The 27,477-nt window shown below is 42.4% G+C and overlaps 1 protein-coding gene across 1 annotated transcript in view; it reads left to right on the forward strand.

Annotated features, from left to right (window-relative positions):
- The window catches only part of PKD1L3 (polycystin 1 like 3, transient receptor potential channel interacting), an 82,033-nt gene that overhangs the window by 33,708 nt on the left and 20,848 nt on the right, over positions 1–27,477 (forward strand). Inside the window, 15 exon segments of the mRNA XM_058707042.1 lie at positions 1–76; positions 328–399; positions 401–510; positions 4,336–4,482; positions 9,186–9,242; positions 9,244–9,381; positions 9,703–9,890; positions 10,325–10,340; positions 11,104–11,266; positions 11,880–12,097; positions 12,202–12,433; positions 19,089–19,188; positions 21,415–21,552; positions 22,509–22,655; positions 22,658–22,784. Of these exon segments, the coding sequence (XP_058563025.1) occupies positions 1–76; positions 328–399; positions 401–510; positions 4,336–4,482; positions 9,186–9,242; positions 9,244–9,381; positions 9,703–9,890; positions 10,325–10,340; positions 11,104–11,266; positions 11,880–12,097; positions 12,202–12,433; positions 19,089–19,188; positions 21,415–21,552; positions 22,509–22,655; positions 22,658–22,784 (1,929 nt within the window).

Below are 27,477 nucleotides of genomic sequence, written 5' to 3' on the forward strand. Positions count from 1 at the left end.
GTTTCACTACCTCCTGCAGGTCTCCACTGGCTATCGAAGAAGGGCCGCCATGCCAGCTAAGCTTAACGAAATGAATGTTTTTCGCTCCTTGCCTTGTGTCTCCTATCGCCCGAGATGTGCCCTGACCCAGTGACGCCCCGGTGTCCAGGAGCACTTACGAGAGTAGCTCCTAGTTCTACACTGGACATCGGCAGAGTCTGCCATACTTGCCCAACCCCCCAAAGACTTCATCTCAGTACAACTCTATTTTCCCCCTTCTCCTTAGGGATAAACCCCAAGAATCCTCTGAGAGCTTCCTGCATTTTATCTTTGCTTATCATGTTTTAGGTGGTTATCACCCTCTATGGATCAGAGGGGCAGAGGAAGACCCATCACCTTTGTGACCCCGAGAAGGCAGTCTTTCTTTGAGCCAGAGCATCTGGATATCTTCCTCCTCAGTACTCAGTCCTCTTGAGGGGAACTGCACAGCCTGTGGTTCTGGCATGACAATTCGGGGGCCAGACCTTCTCGGTAAGTCCCTGCGTCAGGCTGCCTTGGCCTTTCTCCTCCGTGGATCTGCGGCGTTCTGGGCAAGACCAGCATGCCATCACAACAAATGACAATAATGCTTTGGGCCAAATTGTAACCAATGACTGTTAGATTTAAATTTCAAAGCTCAGGGTGCCTGGGTGGCTCAGTCAGTTAAGCATCCAACTTTAGCTCAAGTCATGCTCTTACAGTTCATGGGTTCAAGCTCTGCATCGGGCTCTGTGCTGACAGCTCAGAGCCTGGAGCTTTTCTCAGATTCTGTGTCTCACTCTCTCTCCCTCTCCAGCTCGTGCTCTGTCTCTGTCTTTCAAAAATGAATAAACATTAAAAAGAAAATATTTTTAAAAAATAATAAAATAAATTTCAAAACATTTACAAAGAAGAAACCCTGCAAAGAAATATGGGAAGTTAACAATATAATTTTATATGGGTGATTAAGTGATGGGTGGTTTTTTCTTTTATCTTCGTTTAATATTGTCATGATTGTAAAAACAGCAAATAACAACCACTTACTGCCCCAAAGTGTTATAAATTAAAAGTACCTATAAACTTGAAAAAAGATCTTTCAAGATTAAATGTAATGAATGACTATTCACTAAGTATACTTGGGGTAAAAATTAAGAGCTTGAAGGTAAGAATAGAAGAATCGTGTTATGGGATGTGCCCAGGGGGCTAGAGAGGGAAAAGGTCAGTGATGAGTGCATGAACCTGATGTGTGTGAGGTCCACATGACCTGTTTTTCTCCAGCAGCAGGTGGAGTGAGAACAGGTGGGTGGAGAGAGTAATGGTGAAATTAACTAAGGACCAAGATGATTGGTGGTTTGGGGTTTGGGAAAAAGAAGGGAATGAAGTCAAAGGTCTAAGGCCCAGGTGTTCAAATTGTTGCTGAATATTGCCCACCTGCAACGGGAGTACAGCTTGCCTGTTTGTCAGCAAAATGAGTCTTTCCCTGCTATGCTAGACCACTAGGCCAGTAGAGTCTAATAATTTGCTTGCTGTCCCCACTCTGTTCAGGCATCTACAGAGCAGCTTGTACACTATCATTCCAGTTTGATTATAATGGTGAATAGTGTGTAATAAGTACTTGAAGAAATGCTTAACTTTGCTAGTCATCAAAGAATGCAAAGTAAAGCCACAGTGAGAGCACTAAACATCCACCAGAATAACTAGAATTAAAAAGTCTGACAAAACCAAGTTTGGGTGAAGTTGGAGGCAACTGGGACTCACAAGCGATGCTGGGAGCCCAAAACAGTGCAGCCACGTGGGAGAACAGTTTGACAAGGCTTGTAAAGTTGAATGGACCTTTACCATCTGACCCAGAAATTCCACTCCCAGGTATTCACCCAAGAGAAATGAAAACATAGGTCCATTCCAAAATGTATACACATTCGTTCATAGCAGTTTTACTAATAGCTGTTCAAAACTAGAAACAACACATTAAAAAATTTTTTTTAAAAACTAGAAACAACACAAGTGTCCATCAGGTGAATGAATAAGCAAGTATTAGCATGTTCATTTAATGGAATACTACTCACCAACAAAAAGAACAATCTACTGATACACACAGTAACATGGATGAATCTCAAAAACGTTATGCCAAGCAAAAGAAGCCAGAACAAAAGAAAACATGCTGTATGATTGTACATATATGAAATTCTAAAACAGGCAAACTAGTGTAAGAGACAGAAAGCAGATCAGCGGCCACCTGGGGCCAGGGGTGAGTCTGAGGGGGGTTGACTGCAAAGGGACACAAGGGGACTTTTGGAGGTGATAGCTTGGCAGTGGTGGTACTTACACAAGTGTTCACATTACAAAAAATGTGTTGGACTGGGGGTTCCTAGATGGCTCAGTTAGAAAAGTGTGCAACTCTTGATCTTGGGGTTGTGAGTTTAAGCCTCATCTTGGGTGTGGAGATTGCTAAAATAAACTAAAGACCTAAAAAACTGTACTGAACTGTACCTTTTATTCATTTTTTTAAGTAGACTTCTCAGGCAGAACAGAGACCAGCATGGGCTCAAAACCCTGAGATCAAGACCTAAACTGAGATCAAGAGCTGGGCACTTAGTCACCTGAGCCACCCAGGCACCCCTTGACCTGTATGTTCAAATGGGTGCCTTTTATCATATGTAAATTATACCACAATAAAGTTTTTGTTTTGTTTTGTTTTGTTTTTTGGTAGAGCACCAGTGGGGGAAGGACAGAGGGAGAGGAAGAGAGAGACTCTCAAGCAGGCTCCCTGCCCAGCGCAGAGCCTGACATGGGGCTCAATCTCACAACCTTGGGATTATGATCTGAGCCAAAATCAAGAGTCGGATGCTTAACAAACTGACCCACCCAGGCACCCCACAATAAATTTTTTTAAGTATGCATGTAGAAAATATTCTATAGTTATATATACTAAGTATTACCAATAATTATCTCTGAGTAGTAGGCTTATAAATTTTAAAATTGTTTCTTCATTATATTTTTAGATATTTTCAAAAAAAATTTAAGAGTGTATTTATTTTGGGAGAGAGCAGGGAGGGGCAGTGAGAGCGGGAGAGAGAGAATCTCAAGCAGGCTCTGTCCATGCTTTCATCACAGGGCTTGATGGGGGCTCGAACTCACAAACCATGAGATCACGATCTGAGCCAAAGTTGGACACTTAACCAACTGAGCCACCCAGGTGCCCAAAATATTTTCATAGTCTTTAACAGCAAATTTGTATACTCACATTAGATTCTTTTTATATGAAAGAAGAAGAAAGTAAAAGTTACGCTAGGGTCATAAAAAGCCCATGACAAGTTTCTCACCAATCAGAAAGTAGATTTTTTCTTGTTTTTTATACTTTACTCATAAATGAAAAACTTTAATAGTACAAGATACACTAGCTCAGTTTAAATCAAATGTACCTTAGTCACTTGTGATTTTATAAACTGCCTCAATCAGAGAGTTCCTAGAAATATTTTAGCTTTAAAGAAGTCTATTCATCACACAAAAAATATTTTCAACTAAAATTCAACAAAGATTTTGACTGGAGAGATTTAAGTTGCTTTATAATATTAAACGTAGGCTCTCAGGGAAATAGCATCATGACAATAGAGGAGGAGGTTATTGGACTAGTTGCAAGATGAAGTCAAACAACTTGAACAGTAGGTGTCCCAGGGGTCAAGTTTGTCGGCGGTTGAAGTTCCTGGAGAAAGGAGACACATGGTAAAACACTGTGGTCAGAAAGAGGATGAAACCTCAGGGCCTCTGGCTCTGTGAGGTAAAGACAGAGCTACAGACCCCGGCAGGATCAGAAGTCAGTAGTATAAATGTTGAAGATCACTCCCTGACCCACCCCCAGGGATGTCCCCTCAGACCCTGGAGACAGAGACAGATGGGATACTCGAAGAGATGGCAGGGCCCTGGCACATAAGAACAGGAAAGTTAAGGAATATATATACTCACCAAACTATTCCTAAGTTATACAAGTCTGCGTTCTGTTTTGTTTGGTTTTGAGAGAGAGAGAGAATCCCAAGCAGTCTCTGTGCTGTCAGTCCAGAGCCCAATACAGGGCTCGAACTCATAAACTGTGAGATCATGACGTGAGCCAAAGTCGGACACTCAACCGACTGAGCCACCCAGGTGCCCCTGCATTCTGGTTTTGGTACATGAATTCTCTTAGAGGTTGCAAAGGAAGAAATTGGATCAGCTTTTGTTTCTTTCTCTAGTTCTTGCCTCACAATGAAAAGAATCCATTTACTGATAGTGCAAGATTACTTCTTGTTACAACAACTGGTTCATGCCCACCTCCCTACCATGCTTATCTTCATTTTACTATAGGTATGGAAACCGGGTAATTGCCAGGGACGTGGCAGGTAAAAGGAAATGGCACTTCCTGTCCAACTGTTGGCTGGCCACGGACCTTGGAGAGAGTGAGCCTGACCGGGTCTTCAAACCAGTCTCAAAGAAAGAACTCTTTTCCTTTAGGTATTGGTGGGGAAATGGTGGTGTTCCACAAGTCTCTGAGGCTCTGTTCATTTTTCTTCATCCTCCGATGCTCAGACTGGATAATTCCAATTGACCCATCTTCGGGTTTCTGCTTCTTTTTTCTGCCTGCTCAGATCTGCTGTAGAGCCTTTCATTTCACTTGTATTTTTCAACTGCAAACTTTCTTTTTGGTTCTTTTAAAAAATAATTTTTAGGGATGCGTGGGTGGCTCAGTTGGTTGAGTGTCCAACTTCAGCTCGGGTCATGATCTCATAGCTCATGAGTTCGAGCCCCACGTGGGGCTCTCTGCTGACAGTGCAGAGCCAGCTTGAGATCCTGTCTCCCTTTCTCTGCCCCTCCCCCATTTGCAGTCTGTCTCTCAGAAAAAAACATTTAAAAATAATAATAATAATAATTTCTGTGTGTTTATTGATATTTTCTGTTTGGGAAAACACCATTCTCATTTACTTTCCTTTAGTTCTTTAGACATAGTTTCCTTTAATTCTTTGAACACATTTAAAATAGCTGATTTAAAGGCTTTTTCTAGTTTTCCAGTGTCTTGGCTTTCTCAGGGACAGTGTATTGATAACTCTGTGTGTGTGTGCCTGTGTGTGTGCGCACACACGCACGCACACACACACACAAGCCATACTTTGTTGTTTTTTAGTGTCTTGTGATCTTTTGTTGAAAACTGGACATGTTATTATTAAAAAAAGTTTTTTTTAATCTTTATTTATTTTTGAGAAAAAGAGACAGAGTGTGAGTGGGGGAGAAACAGAGAGAGAGGGAGACACAGAATCCAAAGCAGGCTGCAGACTCCGAGCTGTGAGCACAAAGCCCGACACGGGGCTCGAACCCACCAACCACGAGATCATGACCTGAGCTGAAGTCAGACGCTCAACCGACTGAGCCACCCAGAGACGCCCCAAAAACTGGACATTTTAAATAATAGAATGTGGCAACTCTGGAAATCAGATTTTCTTCCCTTTCCCTGGGATTTGTTGTTCTAAAACACAAATTTGTTGTTGTTGTCTGTTTCATGACTTCTCTGAATGAATTCTGTATCCTTTGTCATGGCGTGCAGCTGAAGTGTCTGCCCAGTTAGTCTGGAGGTCAGCTAATGTTTGGATAGAGATTCCCTAAACACCTGGAGCCAGTAAGTCTCCCGGTCTTTGCCAAGCGGATTTGTGTGCATGTTGTGTCATACCCTCAGCCCTCAGCAAGGCACCGGCCAGCTCTGCCTTGGTCTTCACTTCCTGCTTGCTGAGAGCCTCAATGTCATGCAGGGGTGAGGGCTCAGGACGTTCTCTGGCATCTCCTGAGCCCACACACAGCCCTGGATTCCCAGCAGTTATGTCAGAGCTTTCAAAACTCCTGCAGACTTCTTGTTTCCCAGTTTCTTTTCAGTTTTTTGGTTAGCCTGTTGTTCACCCACCATGGCAGGCAGCTATGAAGTTAAACAGTTGCCTCTGAGTATATTTTTAAAATTTTTGTTAATGTGTATTTATTTTTGAGAGAGAGAGACACACAGAACACGAACAGGAGAGGAGCAGAGAGAGGAGACACAGAATCCAAAGCAGGCTTCAGGCTCTGAGCTGTCAGCACAGAGCCCAACGCAAGGCTCGAACTCAGGAACCGTGAGATCGTGACCTAAGCTGAAGTTACCACTTAACCCACTGAGCCACCCACGTGCCCCACCTTTGAGTATTTTTCACAGTGCCCTCAGGGGAAAAGCTTTTCGAAGCTAGTGAATACCCAGTCAGGTCAAGTAAGGACAGCCTTGCAAGTGGGGTTTTCCTGGGAACTACCAGACAGCTCAGATCATCACAGTTCTCTGGGAAGGAGACCTTAAAGGAGCTCCAGTCCTGTTCTGCCTTCTTTTTAGTAGCCCCTGGCTTTCTCTGTGATTAAAGACTGTCAGGTCACTGTAGAGCTAGAGAAAGGGAGATGGGAACAGGGCAAGTGACAATGCCACAGAGTTAACTGCTTTTACTGATATTCATTTTTCGTTTTTCTTTTTTTTAGTTTTGTTTTTTATTTTTTAAAACTTACATCCGAATTAACATATAGTGAAACGATGATTTCAGGAGTAGATTCCTTAGTGCCCCTTACCCATTTAGCCCATCCCCCCTCCCACAACCCCTCCAGCAACCCTCAGTTTGTTTTCCATATTTATGAGTCTCTTCTGTTTTGTACCCCTCCCTGTTTTATATTATTTTTGTTTCCTTCCCCTTATGTCTATCTGTTTTGTCTCTTAAAGCCCTAATATGAGTGAAGTCATATGATTTTTGTCTTTCTCTGACTAATTTCACTTAGCATAATACCCTCCAGTTCCATCCACGTAGTTGCAAATGGCAGGATTCCACTCTTTTTGATTGCTGAGTAATACTCCATTGTATATCTATACCACATCTTCTTTATCCATTCATCCATCGATGGACATTTGGGCTCTTTCCATACTTTGGCTGTTGTGGATAGTGCTGCTATAAACATGGGGGTGCATGTGTCCCTTCGAAACAGCACACCTGTATCACGTGGATAAATGCCTAGTAGTGCAATTGCTGGGTCATAAGGTAGTTCTATTTTTAGTTTTTTGAGGAACGTCCATACTATTTTCCAGAGTGGCTCACCAGCTTGCATTCCCACCAACAGTGCAAAAGAGATCCTCTTTCTCCGCATCCTCACCAACATCTGTGGTTGCCTGAGTTGTTAATGTTTGCCATTCTGACAGCCATTTTAATGACTGTATGTTTCAGTTATAAGATTTCTAATTAATTTTATTTCTGTTTCTCAGAATTTTTTATTCTTTTTAAGTGAATGCTGTGCTTTGATTCATCTCTTTGAGCAACCTGAAATACTTATTTTGAAGTCTTTGTCAGACTGTCCCATAAAATTAATTTCTTCAGGACTGAATTATTGATTGTTTTGGTTGCCTTTCTCTGCATTTGATTTCTTCCTGAGTTTAGGAATTTGGGATCATAAGTCTATTTGGTGGGGGGGTATTGTTAAATTTCTTTCTCTCTCCCTCATCCCTGACTAGTAGTCTTGTTGCTGTTTCCATGTGACTCTTCACATGGCTAGTCTAGAATTAGTCCTTATTATATTACAGTATTTTGGATCTCCTATTCCTCAGTGGAATTGACAAAACTAGGGCTCTTGCAGATTTTGTCTGGAACGAGTGGATTTCTTGGCTCAATTCCTCGTTATGGGGCTGTCCTTTTTCCGCCCACCTCCCTACCCAAAAATTGGCAGTTTATTGTTCTGCAGTCTCCCTTCATGAGCTCCAGCCTGAACCTGGGCTCCAAGCAGTGAAGTTGGCTTTACTCTCCCTACCCCACCCTATGAAATACTTTCATTTCCAATTACCTTGGAAGAACCAAACTCCTGCCTGAATACTGCTTTCTTCTGGAGCCCAGAAATCTTCCCTGCTCATCGCCATGTTTTTTTATTCCATTTCTCCTCCTCATAGATGTTTATCTTGTTTTGAAACCCAGCCAATATTTTTGGCTCTTCCTTTTTTTTTTTTTTAAATGTTTGTTTATTTATGTTGAGAGTGTGTGCATGCATGCAGAGAGAGGGAAAGGGAGAATCTCAGGCAGGCTCCACACTGTCAGTGCAGAGCCTGATGTGGGGCTGGATCCCACCACTGTGGGATCATGACCTGAGCTGAAATCAAGAGTCAGTCATGTAACCAACTGAGCTAACCAGGCGTGCCTTTGGTTATTTCTTTTTTTTTTTTTTAACATTTATTTATTTTTGAGACAGATAGAGACAGAGCATGAGCAGGGGAGGGTCAGAGAGAGAGGGAGACACAGAATCCGAAACAGGCTCCAGGCTCTGAGCTGTCAGCCCAGAGCCCGATGCGGGGCTCGAACTCACGGACCGTGAGATCATGACCTGAGCCAAAGTTGGACGCCCAACTGACTGAGCCACCCAGGCACCCCTGGTTATTTCTTTTTATGCCTTATTTATAGTTCGTCCACATTTAGAGAAGAGAAGGGGCTCAAACTATAAATTTACCAAACTATGTTGAGTGGAAGCCCAATGCAAACTTGTGAAGAGTAAAAGATTTATCAAAACTCTTAGACAGCTAAAAGAACCGTTGTTTTCTTTTTTAAGTTTATTTATTTTAAAGAAACAGAAAGCACAAGTTGGGGAGAGGCATAGACAGAGGGCAAGAGAGAGAATCCCAAACAGGCTCCTCACATCAGTGCAGAGCCCAATGCAGGGTTCGAACCCATAAACCATGAGATCATGACCTGAGCCAAAGACAGACACTTAACACACTGAGCCACCCAGTCACCCCGCTCAGTACTTCTTGTTGGACTGTGCTCAGTTCTTTATATGCTCACCACAGTCCTGTGATCTGGAAACTATTATTAGCCCTTTTTTTACGGATCAGGAAACTGAGGTTTGGAGAAGTTTAATTTTACTGAGATCGAGGGGACAATATGTTTCAGGTTTAAAAGAACCGTTTTTAATTTTAAACTCTCATACAATATAAATTAACCTTATCTTTGACAACCTTTTGTCCTAATGCTACAAAAGAATCATGTTGCCATGAATTTGAAAGAGTCTTCATAGAGGTGTTGGATACTGGCCTAGTTGTTGGTGTAAGCGTGTTGCCGGGCAAACCGCCTCTTAGTCTAGGATGCTGTCAGAATGAAGTCTCACTTCTGTCCTTTTCTAATTTCTCTTCTTAGACACCTGTTTTCCTCCATGATTGTAGGAAAGCTCACCCAGGATCATCTGTGGCTCGGAGAACCAGTTTACAAGAGTCCAGAGGCTCTCTTGCTGCATGACCTTGCTTCTGTGCGACATGGTCATCAACGTCATGTTCTGGAGGAAAACTGGCACCACTGCCCAGAGAGATGAGCAAGGTATGGGTGAGCCCAATGTGTAGCCTTTGTGGTGTGTAATCCTCTTAAAGTACTGCACTCTTCTTCCTTTCAGGGTCAGAAACACAATCCTGATGTGCCTTTGTTTTTTCCTTCGCTACTCTAACACTTGAATACTCTTAACAGGTTTCCTCAGGGTTCCCATTCATTAGTGAATGAAGCAGCCTTAGGAACACATCGGGATCTTTACTGCCATGAAGATGTCCTGTCCTTAGATAGTCATGGTTAAATTGCCAAACAGATGGCTAAAGCTAGGAGAGGAAGGAGTCTGAGATGATTTCAGCTCTTGAGGATACAGGTTGATGTGATGTTCTTCTTCCAGTGGGTCCATTGCTATGACCTGGTCCCAACTGTTCATCAGCATCCAAACCGCTGTCTTCCTCTTCCCTGTCAGTGTCGTAATTGGGAGGCTCTTCCTGCTGATCTAGCCTCAGGAACCCCTGCCTCTTTTTCCTCCCGACCAGGCTTCCTGCCTTTCACATGCTCCTTGTGAGCCTCTGTCTCATAGAGGTGACTGAAGTAAGCTTGATATCTAACTGTATAGGTAGATGGTGGGCCCTGTTTCCCCATGTAGCAGGAAAGTCCAGCAGAGGGGATCTCCTGGAAGGCTCATGGGGTCCTATTAATCTTGATAGCTTGTCCCTAATTTCTGTCCTCTGGGCCACAATGCATCATGCCCCTTGTTTCTCCTCTTTTTTTTTTTTTTTAATGTTTATTTATTTTTGAAAGAGAGAGAGAGTGAGCGGGAGTTGGGGCATAGAGAGAGGGAGACACAGAATCTGAAGCAGGTTCTAGGCTCTGGGCTGTCCGTACAGAGCCCGATGCTGGGCTTGAACTCACAAACCGCGAGATCATGACCTGAGCTGAAGTCGGACACTTAACCGACTGAGCCACCCAGGCACCCTTTTGTTTCTCCTCTTAATGGTGAAGTATTGTGAGGACAGGATGTGAATGCAGAAGGTACTATTCTGGAATTTTCATTTTTGATGTTTGAGCAAATGGTCCAATCTTTCATTCTGTATTCTCATAAAACTAGTTTTATTTTCTTTTTTTAAATTTCTATTTTAGGGGAGCCTGCGTGACTCAGTTGGTTAAGTGTCCGACTTCAACTCAGGTCATGATCTTGCCATTCGTGGGTTTGAACCCCATGTCAGGCTCTGTGCTGACACGTCAGAGCCTGGAGCCTACTTCGGATTCTGTGTTTCCCTCTCTCTCTGCCCCTCCCCTGTTCATGCTTTGTCTCTCTCTCAAAAATAAACAAACATTAAAAAAAGTTTTTAAATAATAAATTAATAAATGTTTATTTATTTTGAGACAGTGTGAGTGGGGGAGGGGCAGAGGGTGGGGAGGGAGAGACAGAGAGAGAGAGAGAGAGAGAGACTGAGAAAGAGAGAGACTGACTTTCAAGCAGGCTCTACACTCAGCATGGACCCCGACCCAGGACTTGATCTCACCACCATGAGATCATGACCTGAGCTGAAATCAAGAGTCGGACACTTAAACAACTAAGCTACCTAGGTGGTCCTCCTAAAATTAGTTTTGAAGCTACTGTGAAGTGACGTATTTCTGAAAAAGGAGAAAGAAAATGAAAAATGGAGGCTCTTCCCACTAAGCATTTGCCTCTCCTAGTCCGGGGACAACCTCACCATCTATAGCCGTGACCAGTCCTGGGTGAATGTAAAACTGACTTTTCTCCTTTTGGTTCTATATTCAGGAATTAAAGGAGACTGGGATTCCTACTCTGGAGAAATAAGTACCTACTCTCAGAGTTGGAACAACCTTTATGGAGTCCTTCCAACATTAACAAGCAGGTGAAGCTTTTACCCAGCCTCCTCTGTTCTCACGTAGCAGGTCACGGCTCTCATCAGAGGGCAGGACCCCACTGGGTAAACGGTAAACTTCTGAAGGTTTTAGTAACTGATCTGTTATCTACCTCCTCCCTTGCTTGCCTCTTGCTTATCCTTCCTACCTCTCATCATGACCAACAGGCACAGTACAGCCTTCTGCTTGGCCCAGCTTCCTTAGGCTTCCAGTAGAGCTTTTAAGACAATAGATCTGGTGAAACAAAGTAAAGGATTAAGGAAGAGCCCACAAAAATGCCCTCAGACCCCCCCCCCATATTCCATCTGCTTTGTTGGGGGCTCTTGAAACATGTCATTCTTTTTCTTCTGTTGGAATGGTGACATTATGTGATCTATGGATTCTTGAATATAATTGGGGCCTCCTGGGCACTTATCTAATATAGTTGTACTGTGGTTCTGGTGAAAAAGCCCAGTTAGGTTTAAATTTTTATTTACTTCTAGAGCAAAAGTTGTTTTTATTCTGGATCGCAGTGTAGAATTTTAGAAACTGTTACCAGCTGGCCAGGATGATCAGAGAAGACAATACTGATTGTGGTCTAATCTCCATTGACTGGGCAATTTAACCTCATCATCAATGAGTGAGATGCTAATCTCTGCCAGTTAATTACTATCTGCCGAAGTCTCCCACTTGCTGAAGTGTGAACCTCGGCCTGTATTTTCAATGGTTCCTGAAGGCCAGCATCATTTCTGTCATTACCTGCTCAGAGTTCTGCAGAGGCTTCAATCTCACTTAAGTGCACTGGGTCCCACTCAGGTTGACCAGCCTTGTGACATCCTAGATGCCACCAGTCAACTGCAAGAACTCCAGGAGCTCTTGGAAATACATATTCTTCCAACAGAACAGGGGCCATTCAGGTAATAATGCACCACCCCGGCTTCTTTTATCACTTATAGTCTTCCTGTGCTTCTCTCTGAGCTGTGGGCTAGCAGGTTATTCTTTCAACTTCTGTTCTTAAGAGAGGCAACCTGTTCCCCCCTCTGAGCCCGGAAGAAGGGAAGAAGCCCATCGCTAATGGCCTGCCCCGATGGTTGACTTGCATCTCCTGGCTCCCTCTGGCTGTCACTAGCCCAGCTGCAGCCTTTTTTACTGCATTTTATAGTCTGGAACTGAACAAAGACCAGGCCACCAATTGGGTTATTTCAGTGACATTATCAGTGCTTCAGAACGTCTTCATCAGCCAGCTAGTAAAGGTATATGAAAAATGGGTCATACTGGCATGGTAGGCGGGCGGGGGGGGGGGGGCGGTGGTGAAGGAGAGGTACCCACTCTAGTTGCACGTAGTTTGGAACCGTGAGACCCTTGGGTGTCAATTCAGAGTGCCTAATGTTTCTGCCAATTTGACCACACAAACACACACACACACACACACACACACACACACACACACACACACACAGAAATAGGCAGAATGAGATTTGAGATATGAGTGAGGTAGTCACAGAAAAAACTAACCAGAACTGAGAGACCAGTAGAAACAGAGCAGAAAAGCATTGCCAAGTTAAAAAGGACAAGTAAAAAAATCAATCGGCATCAAACTACTTTTTATTTTTTTTTCAACGTTTTTTTTTTTTAATTTATTTTTTTGGGACAGAGAGAGACAGAGCATGAACGGGGGAGGGGCAGAGAGAGAGGGAGACACAGAATCGGAAACAGGCTCCAGGCTCTGAGCTGTCAGCACAGAGCCTGACGCGGGGCTTGAACTCACGGACCGCGAGATCGTGACCTGGCTGAAGTCGGACGCTTAACCGACTGCGCCACCCAGGCGCCCCCAAACTACTTTTTAAAAAAGCAACAGAAAACTTAATTTTTAAAAACTTTGGATTAAGGAAAATGTCAAGCCCCACAGAAATGTGTAGAGAATAGTATAATGAATTCTGCCGTTCTGTTAGCCAGCTTCAACCATTACTTCATTACCAGAACAAGTCAATCATCTATTTTGAAAAGAAAAATGCCTCACTTCATATCATCTTATCCATAAACATTTTAGTGTGTATATTTCTAAAAAAAAAAAAAAAGACTAGTTTTTTGTTTTGTTTTTAAGGTTTTTGTTTTTTGTTTTTTGTTTTTTGAGAGAGAGACAGAGCATGAGCGAGGGAGGGGCATAGAGAGAGACACAGAATCCAAAGCAGGCTCCAGGTTCTGAGCTGTCAGCACAGAACCCAAAATGGGACTCAAACCCATAAACCGTGACATCATGACCTGAGCAGAAGTCAGATGCTCAAGCAGCTGAGCCACCCAGGCGGACTTTAGGCCTCTTCTTTTAAAAACATAAATATAGGGGCGCCTGGATGCCTCAGTCAGTTAGGCATCAGACTTTAGCTCAGGTCATGATCTCACAGTTTGTGAATTTGAGCCCTGAGTCGGGCTCTGCACTGACAGCTGACAGGTCAGAGCCTGGAACCTGCTTTGGATTCTGTGTCTCCCTCTCTCTCTGCCCCTCCCCCACTTGCTCTCTGTGTCTCTCCCTCTCTATCTCTCTCTCTCTCTCAAAAATAAACATTTAAAAAGAGTAAAAAAAACAAATATAAAAACAATTATCACACTAATGTGTTAATATTTATACAATACAAATGTACTTTATACTATAAAAAGATTAAGATGGTTTTTATGTTGTGTATTTTAATGCTTTTTTTAAAAAAGCCAGGGTTCAGATTTTCCTAATTGTCTCATACATGTTTATTTTATAGTTTGTTCAAATCAAGATTCAAATAAAATCCATGTGTTGCAATCAGCTGATACATCTTTTAAGCACTCTTTATGCTTAGTCTACAGGAGCTCCTCCCTTTCTCTTCCCATTGCTGTCCATTCTTGCTATTTTTATCACAGTGTATTTGTTGAAAAAACTGTATGTTGTCCAGTAGAGTTCTAACATTCTGGATTTTGGTGACAGGATTGTTTCTGCTTTAACAACCATAGAGGATGGGCCTGAGCTCCCACAACCAAACCTGGAGAACTCTTAAAACTCTTGACATTCAAGCCTCACTTCAGACCAATTAAAATTTTTTTAAATTTTTTAGAATTTATTTTTGAGGGAGACAGAGCGCAAGCAGGGGAGGGGCAGAGAGAGAGGGAGACACAGATTCTGAAGCAGGCACGAGGCTCTAAGCTGTCAGCACACAGCCCAATGCAGGGCTCAAACCCACAAACCGTGAGATCATGACCTGAGCCAAATTTGGACATTCAACCAATTGAGCCACCCATGCACCCTAGACCAATTAAATATTGGTTAAAAAACCAGACCAAGTAATGCCTAGAGATGGTTTCCAATGCCAAGCACGCTTAAACTTCCCAGGTGGTTCCAGTGTATAGCCCCATTTGAGACCCACGGATCCCAGGGTGAACAAGTAAGGTAGATCCCAGGGTGAATTAAGTAGGTAGATCTTAATTAAAAACTGCTGGAGGAGACCAAAACTATAACAAGACCTCTTTAGGAGACTCCTTTGTATCAAACACACAGACAAAGGCTTTCAGGAAATGAAAAATGTGATTTACAAATTTTTAAAATTCACAAGTTGAATTGAAGGAGATGTCACTAATGACCAGGAAGTTTAAATAAACCAAAATAATGCAAAACATGAAATACATATATAAAACTACTGAATAAGGATGAACAGACTTATTTTTTTTTCTTTTTTAAAATTAAATTCTAATTAGTTAACATGCAGTGCAATATTGGTTTCAGGAATAGAATTCAATGATTCATCACTTATATACAACACCCAGTGCTCATCACAAGTGCCCTCTTTAGTACCCATCACCCATCTAGCCCATCGCCCACCCACCTCCCTCCCTCTGTCAACACGTCGTTTGTTCTCTATTGTTGAGTCTCTTGTGCTTTATTTCCCTCTTTTTTTCTTACCCCTCCTTCCCATATGTTTACCTGTTTTGTTTCTTAATTCTAAATATGAGTGAAATCATGTGGTATTTGTCTTTCTCTGACTTAAATTTCACTTAGCATAATTCATTCTAGCTCCATCCACATCATTGCAAATGGAAAGATCTCATTCTTTTTGATTGCCAAGTAATATTCCGTGGTATGTATATGTGTGTGTATATGTATACACACACACATACACACACATACCTTATCCATTCATCAGTCAATGGATATTTGGGCTCTCTCCATAGTTTGGCTATTGTTGCTAATGCTGCTATAAACATTGGGGTGCATGTACCCCTTTGAATCTGTATTTTTGTATCCTTTGGATAAATACATAATAGTGTAATTGCTAGAATGTAAGGTAGTTCTATTTTTAGTTTCTTGAGGAACATACTCTTCTCCAGAGTGGCTGCACCAGTTTGCGTTCCCACCAACAGTGCAAGAGGGTTCCCCTTTTTCCTCATCCTTGCCAATACCTGTTGTTTCTTGCATTGTTAATGTTAGCCATTCTGACAGGTATGAGGTGGTATCTCATTGTGGCTTTGATTTGTATTTCCCTGATGATAAGTGATGTTGAGCATCTTTTCATGTGTCTGTCAGCTACCTGGTGTCTTTGGAGAAGTGTCTGTTCATGTTTTCTGCCCATTTGTTAACTGTGTTATTTGGGTTTTTTTGGAGGGTGTTGAAGGGAGAAGAGACTTAGACTGTAGATCCAGGATACTTAACATGCAGGTGATAGGAATGATAATAATTAAACAATCCACTCTTGCAAAGAAATATTTAATTTATATTAAAAGGCCTCAACTAGTTGCAGGCACAATCAGTTTTAAAAGACGCACTGAAATGGAGAATAGCTCTGGAACGGAGCCCGCAATTCTGCATTCCTGACAATTTCCCAGGTGATGCTGGTGCTGCTGGTTCATTGATCACACTTGGAGTAGTATCATTCTGTGTAACAGTTTCTGTGAAGTCAATATCATGAAAAAAATGATGGAGGAGTATTCTAGATCCTTTGACTAAATAAGACATTTTTAATATGGATAGGATATTATTCGAGGAAATTATTGATAATTTCCTTAAGTGTAATAATGATGGGAGAATGCCCTGGTTTTTAGGTGATACATACTTGCATACAGGTAGTCCTTGCTTTGTGCTGTTTCATAGTCTGTGAATTTTAGTTACATGGTTTAAATAGCACCGGTGTCCCAGCAACACAGTTCAAATATCATTTATTACCATGGTCCTTGAACTGTGAGTGATTGCATAAAGTACTAACTGCTTGCTGTTAGCTCTTCAGTCCACAAATCACCACCTAAATAACAGCTGTACATCATGATCAGTGGCTGTGTCACTTTTAAAGTGTGTGGATGATTGGCCACCTATTATCTGGCTTAGGTACAGACAGCCAAGTGTGTAGTTGTGTTATCTCCTTGCCTTCCAATCACAAACCCCTGTGACATTTTACAAAAAAAAAAAAAAAAAAAAGATAATCGGAAGAGGCAATTGACCCACAAAGATATAAGTAACAAAGAAAAGTGGAAATGCTGGAAGTGGCATTTAAATAGGTGTAATTGACAGGGGTGCCTGGGTGGTTCAGTCGGTTAAGCATCTGACTCTAGAATTTGACTTGGGTCATGATCTCACAGTTTGAGGGACTGAGCTCTGTGTCCAGCTCCTTGCTGAGCACGGAGGCTGTTTAGGATTCTCTCCCTCCCCCTCCTCCTCTCTCTCTCTCTCCCTCTTTCTTTCTCTCCCTCTCTCTCCCCCTTTCTCTCCCTCCCCAGCTCTTAGCTCTTGTACACACACTCTCTCTCAAAAAACAAAAAACAAAAACAAAAAAGCAAACAAACAAAAAACAACAAAGCAGGGACACCTTGGTGGCTCAGTCACTTGAGCTTCTGACTTTGGCTCAGGTCATGATCTTGCAGCTTGTGGGTTCAAACCCTGCTTTGGGATTGCTTTTGTTGGCACAGAGCCAGAGCCTACTTTGGATCCTATGTCCCCCTCTCTCCACCCCTCCCCAGCTTGTGCTCTCTTTCAAAAATAAACATTAAAATTTTTTTTCACCAAAAAGTGATTTTTCTCTATACAAAGTAAATATTTTTAAAAGCAAAAGAAATTTTATGATCACAATGGCCAAAAAATTTGTAAGAAGTTTATCTTCCCTGGAGTCAAATATATTAGAACAATAATATTCCAATTGGTTTTTAAAAATGGCAAAAACCTGATAATACATGGCGATGCCTCAACCCTTCACTGCTAGTGGAGGAAAATCAGGCAACACGGGGTAAAACCTTCAAATTCTGCATCCCTTTACTAAATAAGTTTCATTTCTAAGGACCTATCCTGAGAAAATTCAAAGTAGTTTACTTTTAAAAATTGGCAACAAATTAAATGCCCCGAAATAGGACACTGCTTAATGAATGTCTTAATATGAGGCAGCCATATCCATATAGTGGAATGCCAAACAACCATTAGAAATGTTAAAGAAAATGTAGTGACGTGGAAAGCCAGTCCAGATATATTAAGACAAAGTGATTAAGGGATCTATTCCAAATTTAAATTTTTCTTAAAATCTCTAATTCTTCCTTTTTTCCAAATTTTTATAAAAAATGTTTATCACTTCAGTTAAAAAAAGTTGAAGGGCTATGCCCAGGTGGCTCAGTCAGTTAAGCCTCCAACTTCAGCTCAGGTCACTGTCTCATGATTCATGAGATCTAGCCCCACATCGGGCTCTGTGCTGACAGCACAGGGTCTGTTTTGAATCCTGTTTTCCTGTCTCTCTGCCCCTCTACCATGCTCGAGCTCGCTCTCTCTTTCTCTCTCTCTCAAAAATAAATAAAAAAAATTTTTTTAAGTTGCAGGGGCATGTTGGTGGAAAAGTATAAAAAGAGGAAGAGATGGAAGCAAGTGTATTAGATTAGTTATTGCTATCGCTACAGTGTTGAATTTGGTTGGACCTGTGGCCAAGTGAACTTTCTACTTTTTCTCCCATCTAGTCCGGGGACCAGCCACTAGAGGGCCACCTGAGGTCTCCAGAGGAGACACACCCAGAATGGAGTGTCTAAAATCGGGTGTGTGGCAACAGGCTGGAAATAGCACCCTTGTCTTTATTCTCCTGAGGACTAGAGCGCTTTCTTCCCCTCCATGGAGATTAAAGGACAAGGTGGAAGGGGTATACTTATTACACATGTAACAGATACTTTTAAAGTCTTAGTTACAAGAGTCCATGCTTACTTTAGCAAAAGAGAGACTTAATCCTTGGGATTTTTATCCCCAGGGGCATCTGGGTGGCTCAGTCGATTTAGAAGCCAACTTCAGCTCAGAACATGATTTCACAGTTTGTGAGTGTGAGCCTGGTTGGGTTCTCTGCTGTCAGTGCAGAGTCTGTTTTGGATCCTCTGTCCTCTTCTCTCTCTACCCCTCCCCCACTTATACTGTCTCTGTTTCTCTCAAATAAATAAACTTTAAAAAAGTTTTTTAAGAAGTGTAGCTTCTCCAGTCCAGCTCATTAGAGGTCTTCCAAAGACAGGTGGGTTTTGTTTGTTTGTTTAATTTAAGTAGGCTTCATGCCCAGCCTGGAGCCCAACATGGGGCTTGAACTCATGACCCTGAGATCAAGACCTGAGCTGAGATCAGGAGTCAGACACTTAACCACCTGAGCCACCCAGGCACTCCAAGAAAGATGTTCTTAAGTAACTTACACAGATCATCGCAAATCGTCTGATAGTTAAACTTTCCTAGTCAAGCAGCTTACGGACTACAAGCAAAATTAGAAATGTTAACATTGTATTAACCAGGTCCCTGTGATTATGCAAAAATAATTATGAAACCACCTAATTTTCGGTTTTTCATGATAATAAAGGGCCAAATAATTGAAATGCATTAACCATAGTCACCTTGGATCCTGTACTGTCCGCTCCTTCTGTGATCTTCTCTGTTTCCCCTGTGATCTCTCTGTCTAGGCGATCGTCCTCACATTGTCCATCTCACTGATGCGGAACAGGATGCCGTGTCTTACCAAAGAGAAGGAACAACAAACAAGGAGGATCTTGGCACTCTTGGGTAATTCAAGTAGTTCTGAGTACCAACATCTGATTTTGCAAAGAGCAAATCGTATTGAAATACTGGACATCTAGCCACCTCACCGAGTCAGTTATCTATGTAGGGACCTTGTCTCTCCTTAGCTGGCTGCTCCTTCTCTGCTGCCCATGGAAAACCATTGTGTCACCACACTCCTGTGCTCCTCCTGAGACCCTCTCGTGCTCTCTCAGTGCTGTACCTCTTGTCTGGGTCCTGCATCTCCTTCCAAGTGTCTGCCTCACCCCTGAGCCCCAGAGGCTGTTTCCACCTGCTCACCATCTTTATCTGGACACGTCTGATCAGACCTGCCCCAATCCAGATTGCCTGGCCTGCAAACCCACTTCTTTACTCTTCTCTTTTCATTTAAGTACATGCCCACTCTCTAAAAATGTCAAAATAATCCTCGATTCTTACTCATCACATTCAGTCTCCACGCCTGAGGGAAACTACCCTCTAAAAACCTGATTGGAGCTGTTCCTGTTATGCAAATGAACCTCACATACACAATGGTGAGCAAAAAAATTAACATAGTACTTTAATCATGGAAAACAGCACATATATACACTTGTGTGTATACAAAGACATATCTATCTATATATATTTGTATACATATATAGGTTATATATGTGTATACAGAGATCTATATAGACCTATATAGACCTGTATAGATCTCTGTATACACATATACATACACGTGTATGTGTACATATATATAATATATATATGTATGTATGTATGTATTTGTGTCTGTGAAGAGATGCATGGGAATGATAAACTCTAAAATTCAGCATTGGATTAGTTCTCTGAAGGGAAGGAATACTATCACAGGCAAACACTAACCAACTTTATTAAGTAGTGGTAACTTATTTCTTAAGCTGAGTGGTCGACACATTACTAAGGGATAGGCACCCCATTCCTTATGAGATTTGTAGAAATTAATCTGGTTTCATACTGCCTTCCTAGGCCTCATTTCATTTCTCCATGCTCTGGAATTGTTGTTCCCTCTGCCTAAAAAGAACTTTTTCTTTTCTTGTCCATTTGGAGAATTGTATCTGATTCATCCTTCACAACAAATGTCAAGTTTCACCTCTATGACACCTTCTCTGACTTCCTCAGGGAGATTTATTTTCTCTTCTGTGACTCCCAAGCATTTGGCACAGACATGCTAGCAAGTTTCATGTCCTATTCTGGCTCCTTCTCTCTCCATCTTGGTTTACATGTCTCTAGATACTTCTCACGGTGTGGTCCGCAGACAGCAGCTTTGGCATCTCCTGGAATTTTAGAAAATGCATAATCTTAGGCCTCACCCCAGGATCTGCATTTGAACCACATTCCCAGGCGGTTCCGTGCACATTGAAATGTGAGGAACCCTGCTCTCCAACAGTGCTCCCCACGTGCGGTTCACGGACTAGCACTGCTTGTTTCTAGTCCAAGATGAAAACAGAAAGTGAGAGGAAGTATTTAGAAAGTTTTGTAGCAATCGGGCAGACCAATTTTAGACATATTGAATCTAATTTTTTTTAAATTTTTTTTTAACGTTTATTTATTTTTGAGACAGAGAGAGACAGAGCATGAACGGGGGAGGGTCAGAGAGAGGGAGACACAGAATCTGAAACAGTCTCCAGGCTCTGAGCTGTCAGCACAGAGCCTGACGCGGGGCTCGAACTCACGGACCGTCAGATCATGACCTGAGCCGAAGTCGGCCGCTTAACCGACTGAGCCACCCAGGTGCCCCTGAATCTAATTTTTAAAGTAGGACTTGGGGACACCTGGGTGGCTCAGTCAGTCAAGTGGCTATTTCGGCTCGGATCATGATCTCGAGGTTCGTGAGCTCGAGCCCCAAGTTGGGCTCTGCACTGTCAGCATGGAGCCTGCTTGCATTCTCTGTCTTCTCTCTCTCTACCCTTCCCCTCATCTCTCAAAATAAATAAACTTTTAAAAAATGGGGCTTCTTTTTTACATGCTCCTGTTTTACTTCTTTATTCTAGCAATTCCTTGTTACTGTATTTTATCAAAGTATCTGTCCCCAGTGGACTGGAATTTTTCTTACGTCCTTCATGATAGTTTGAGAAGTGCCACTGCTGTAGCTTTATTCTTTGTGTTTTCAGCATTTAAGAGGAGGTACTCATAGTAGAGTTTCAGCAAATGTTGATGAATAACTGCTTAATGAAATATAACTTTTTTGGGCTACATTTGAATTTTTGACAGCAAAATGTTCACCATTACCTGGTTCGAGAGAGAAGAACAACCCCGTCTATACAGCTCCAGCTTTCCACAGCCCGGGTAAGTGACCAGAAAGAACCTTGAAAGAGAAGAAACATTTCAAGCTGACAGGAGATATTTTGGGCATGGAGAGCAAACAGTAATGTGTTGATCCTGTAGCACAATTCCCAGCAAAGGGGGAGTGAGAAGTAAATGAAAATACAGGGAAGTGAGAAGCTGTCTTAAAATACTCCCCTTGAAAAAAATATGGACTCCAGGGAGTGTGTGGTAAATGGGCAGACTCCTGAACTTAGGAGTCATGAGAAGTCATTATGTGCTTGAATAAGCACCTTCCTCTGCCTACAGAGTAGAGTAACAACTTGATCTATATACTTCACAGGAGGAAAAATGAATATGCTTTCAAAAGTGGTTGTCCTCGGGGCGCCTGGGTGGCTCAGTCGGTTCGGCATCAGACTTCAGCTCAGGTCATGATCTCACAGTTTGAGTTCAAGCCCCATGTCAGGCCCTGTGCTGACAGCTCAGAGCCTGGAGTCTGCTTTGGATTCTGTGTCTCCCTCTCTTTCTGCCCCTCTCCTGCTCATGCTTGATCTCTCTCTGTCTCTCAAAAATAAATTGTTTTAAAAAAGTGAAAAAAAAGTAGCTGTCCTCTAAGTACAGGGGAACTGGTTCAGCACATATCATGTTTGGGTTATCGCATTTCCTGGACCAAAGAAGACCAATTCTGTTTTTATCTGCCTTCCCTTTCTTGTGAACACAGTCCAGAGATAGCTAGAGAGAGAAAGGTTGGGGGCGGAGATGCATTTAGTTTTAAGAACTAAAATACGGCAATTTTTGTGTAGGATTTTGTGTATCTTATTTAAAGGAAGACTTCTGATGAGTGGCAGAGTAATTCTGGGAAGGAATATATAAATATTTGTAGATATGTATAGGCACCACCATGAGCCAAATACGTTGGCTCATCTGTTTTCAGTTGTTGGGTTGAATGAAATTGCCAAGGCTTGGGAACCATGAAGGAGAAGGTGTAGAGAATTTCTAAGCTAACCACTCAACTGTAATTTTTTTTTCCTATTCTTTCCTAGTACAAATCCTCTTCCTCATCTTGTTGATGACTGCGGTCTACTCAGCACAGAACTCCAGTAGGTTTTACCTCCATCAAGCTATTTGGAAGAGGTTTTCCCACCGTTTCTCAGAGATCAAACTTCTTAAGCATTTCTACCCACAGGCCAATCTCACCTTCCTAACCTTTATGGGGATTACAGAGGTATGGACACAGTCCTGGGGCCCCACTTCTGGGATGCTTCTTGTTCAAAATTTTCTACCAGTGACCAACACTTAGTCCTACCTTTCTGTCCTAAGTAAGCTGTATTTTGGAAATTGTTGCATTCATTTATCTCAGGATTGGTAGTTTCCTTTGGGCATTTGGAACATGGGCATGGTTCCTGGGGTGGCGGCGGGGAGAGCCCTAAAAGACACGTTCATCTCAGTAAAGGCTTTTTTGGGGCATTTAGGCAAGTGTTAACAGATGGCAACTCCTATGCCTTGCAGGTTGATCCTTTCTAGTTCACTTCTGGATGGTGATACTTCTCGGTTCAGGGCATGTTTGCTTGCAGTCTGTTACTATGTGTGGAATGAAGTATTGACCAAATTAAAAGTGAATGGAACCCTGGGTGGCTGAGGCTAGTGCCATCATGGTAGGCGTGGTCCTCCTTCTGGACTCCATGGCTCTGCAGTCTAGTGTCTTGGTCCAAAAGCACAGACTCAGAAGCAAGACTGACCAGGTTCACTTGTTAGCAGTGTATTCTTGGGTAAATTACTCAATCTCTTGGGCCCCAGTTTTTTACCTACATGATGGAGATACTCTTAGGACCTGCCCTGTAAGATTGATGCGAAGATTAAAAACTCAGTAGATGTAAATGCTTAGAAGAGTGTCTGACCCAGAGTATTTACTGGATAAGTGTTAGCTATTATTATTAACTGGGGCAGCTGGAGCTCTGGCTAATCTACTGGAACCACAAAGTGTACATGAGTTACCTAGACATGCTAAGGAAAAGCCCCAGCAATCGGTAGATGGAGACAGAGAAATAGAATTAAGTAGACCTGAGGTGAAAAGCAGTAAAACTTGGCACTAATGTGGTTTATCTCTTCAACTACTAGCAAATCTTTACTTTCAATTTTATTTATCTATTTATTTTTTTAGCAATCTCTACACCCAGCTTGGGGCTTGAACTCACAACCCCAAGATCAAAAGTCGCATGGTCCTCCAACTGAGCCAGCCAGGCACCCCACAAATCTTTACTTTCAGGATTGATGTAGGCCAATCCTGCTAGTCCAATTGTTTTCAGGAATATTGAAGCCCAAGCTATTCATGGCAGATAATCTGTTTCTTGTAAATACTTAATCTTCCTAAATAGCATGGTGCAGTGTTGAATCACATATAGGGAAGGATCTCTTTTTTTGGTAGGATTTAATTAAAAATCTTGTAGCAGTATGAGCTTGCCTTTTCTCTCTTGACTTTTCTTCTTGGGCTGAAAACAACTGATCAAAATTCTATCATAATTTCATGTATTTTTCATTTAAGAAACACAGAGTGAGAGGGGCCCCTGGGTATCTCAGTCAGCTGAGCATCCGACTTTGGCTCAGGTCATGATCTCACAGTTTGCGAGTTTGAGCCCCACATCGGGCTTTGTGCTGTGAGTGCAGAGTCTGTTCTGATCCTCTGTCTCCCTCTTTCTCTGTGTCCTTCCCCCTCTCATGCTCTGTCTCTGTGTCTCTCTGTCACTCTCAAAAATAAATAAATCTTAAAAAAAAAAAAGAAATATAAAGTGAGACCATCTTTGAAGATTGTTAGCCCTCACCTTTCTCTTCTGTCTTCAGCCTCTCCCTGTCAGATTTCTCTCAATAATCTTTCATGTTAAAACAGGTTTTTTAAATAATTAAAACACATACATGGAGAAAACTCAAACATGCCACAGGGTATATTGTGCAGCTCTCCTCTGTCCCCTAATCCTCGGAGACACAATGACATTCCCAATTTATTATATATTCTTTCGGAGGTAGTCTGCATTTGCAAATATGTTTGGTAAGTGGTAGCCCACTTATAAACATTGCCACGAATTTTGTGTTTTTCTCTGAACAGTTCATCAGAGATTGTTTCATCAGTATACGTAAAGCCGCCCCTATGTTTTATTCATTTACTGTGTAGCATTCCTTTGGTCACATGTCTCATAATTTATAAAACCAGCTCCCTATTGATAGACATTGAGATTTTTTTCAATCTTTCATTGTTAATAATACTATTATTAATATTCTTTTGTGTACATAATTTTCACACATGTACAAGTATATCTACAACATGAATATCTGGAAAAGATGTGGTAAAATGTGCATGCATTCTTAATTTAGAAAGATATTGCCAAAGGGTACCTGGGTGGCTCAATTGAGTGACTTTTTTTTTTAATGTTTGTTTATTTCTGAGACAGACACAGAGCATAAGTGGGGGAGGGGCAGAGAGAGAGAGACACACACACACACACACACACACACACACACACACACAGAATCCAAAGCAAGCTCCAGGCTCCGAGCTGTCAGCACAGACCCCAACGCGGGGCTCGAACTCACAAACCGTGAGATCATGACATGAGCCGAAGTCGGTCGCTCAACCGACTGAGCCACCCAGGCGCCCCCAGTGACTTTTTTTTTTAATGTCTCTATGTCTATATTTGTATGCTCAATCTTTCCTCTAGCCTCCTGAACCTATGAGATACTTTTTTCTTTTTTTTTTAGTTAGTTAGTTAGTTTGTTTATTTTGAGAGAGAGTGTGAGCAGAGGAGGGGCAGAGAGAGAGGGAGGGAGAGAGATTGGATCCCAAGCAGGCTCTGCATTATCAGTCGGACGCTTAACTGACTGAGCCATCCAGGCGCCCCAAGTGTCTGACTCTTGATTTCAGCTCAGGTCATGATCCCAGAGTCATAGGATTGAGCCCCACAATGGACTCTGCACAGAGCATGGAGCCTGCTTAAGACTGTCTCTCTTTCCTTCTCTCTCTCTCTGTCTTTCTCTCTCTTCCCCCCCTCCTTCTGCCCCTCTCTCCTGCTCTCAAACTGTCTCTCTAAAATAAAAAAAATTAAAAAAAAAAAGAAAGTTATTGCCCCAGTCTTCTCCTTATTGTACCAGTTAACACTCCCATGAGCAATGTATGAGTCTGGCCACATCCCCAACAGTCCACTGAAAATTGGCGTTTTCAAACAATACCCATAGCTCTGAAATAGAAGAAAGGGTTTGCAAGTGCACTCATGAGGAAATGGAAGTCAAAACCAGAGTAAGGTACCATCTTCCACCTCTCATCTGGGCAGAATTTGCCTCTGCCCTTGCCCTGCTTCATTCCATCCTCCCATATTGTTTTCAAACATAAATCAGTATTATTCCCCTGTTCAAAACCTCCCAGTAGATTGCTATCATACTTAAAATCCCAAACCCTTTCCAGAGCTTACAGAGGCCTGCCCAGCCTGGCCCACAGCTACATCTCCACTCCTATGCCCACCCCTCCTCCACTGTCCTTCAGCCATGCACACTTCTGTGCCCTCCCACACACCAACCCTGTTCTCAACTCAGGGCCTTGGAACGTGCCGCTACCCTGACAGATATTTGCATTGGGTGCTCCGAACGTTATTATGGTCTCTCTCACAAGCCACATCCTCAGAGAAACTTTCTCTAGTCATCCCTTGTAGACCAATAGTAGTGTTCCCTCCCCAGCCCCCTCTATCCCTCCTCCTACTTAATTTTTCTTCTTAGCACTATCACTACCTGAATACTGTTTGGTTCTTGTCTCTGTCTCCCTCCTCAAATGTGTGTTCTCTGTGGACAGGGACTCTTTCATCCAGTATGCTCCTGGCACCTAGAGCAGGACCTGCCATACGTGTGCACTCCATACATATCAATTGAAGGAATGTATGAACGAACGAATGTCCTTTCCTAATCTCTGCCCAGTTTTCATTGGGCTGCTTGATTTTGTTAGACTGTTTGGATATATGGGAATTTTTTGTTGGTGTTTATTTTGAGAGAGAATGACAGAAGGAAAGAGACAGAATCCCAAGCAGGCTCTGTGCTGTCAGTGTGGAGCCTGAGATGCGGCTCAAACCCATGAACCGTGAAATCACAACCTGAGCTGAAATCAAGAGTTGCACACTTAACCGACTGAGTCACCCAGGTGCCCCAGGGGGGGATCTTTTTATGTATTAAGAGCTTATAGGGGTGCCTGGGTGGCTCAGTCAGTTAAGCGTCCGGCTTCGGCTCAGGTCGTGATCTTAGAGTTCATGGGTTTGAGCGCCGCATCAGGCTCTTTGTTCAGCACAGAGCCCATTTTAGATCCCCTCTCCTCCTCTCTCTGCCCCTCCCCTGCTCTCTCTGTCTCTCTCTGTCTCTCTGTCTCTCTCTGTCTGTCTCTCTGTCTGTCTCTCTCTCTCTCTCTCCCTCCAAATAAATCAATAAATAGTGAGCGTATACGGTTGTAGATCTAGATTTAGATTTTTATATAGAGGGGCGCCTGGGTGGCTCAGTTGGTTAAGCAGCCGACTTCAGCTCAGGTCATGATCTCGCAGTCCGTGAGTTCGAGCCCCGCGTCGGGCTCTGTGCTGACAGCTCAGAGCCTGGAGCCTGTTCCGGATTCTCTGTCTCCCTTTCTCTGACCCTCCCCCATTCATGCTCTGTCTCTGTCTCAAAAATAAATAAACGTTAAAAAAAATTTTTTTTTAATAGATATTTATATAGATAGAAACTATGAACTTACAAAGATTAATTCACAGAACTGATATCTGTATGATGTTCTCTCCACACTCCTATCTCCCTGGGAGTATGGTATGCCTTTCCTCCCTCATCTTCCATGGATCCCTCATTAATAGTCCAAATCTCTTGTTAGGTTTATTTTATCTTTGTGTAGCTATTATGAGTGAGATATTTTATCTGTCTTTACAATTTAAGTAAATAGTTTGGATGTATGAAGGCTGTTGATTTCTGTATATTAGCACCCAACCACCTTGCTGAGTTCTC

Source organism: Neofelis nebulosa, chromosome 17 (genome assembly GCF_028018385.1).
Source record: "Neofelis nebulosa isolate mNeoNeb1 chromosome 17, mNeoNeb1.pri, whole genome shotgun sequence".
NCBI classification, from domain to species: Eukaryota; Metazoa; Chordata; class Mammalia; order Carnivora; family Felidae; genus Neofelis; species Neofelis nebulosa.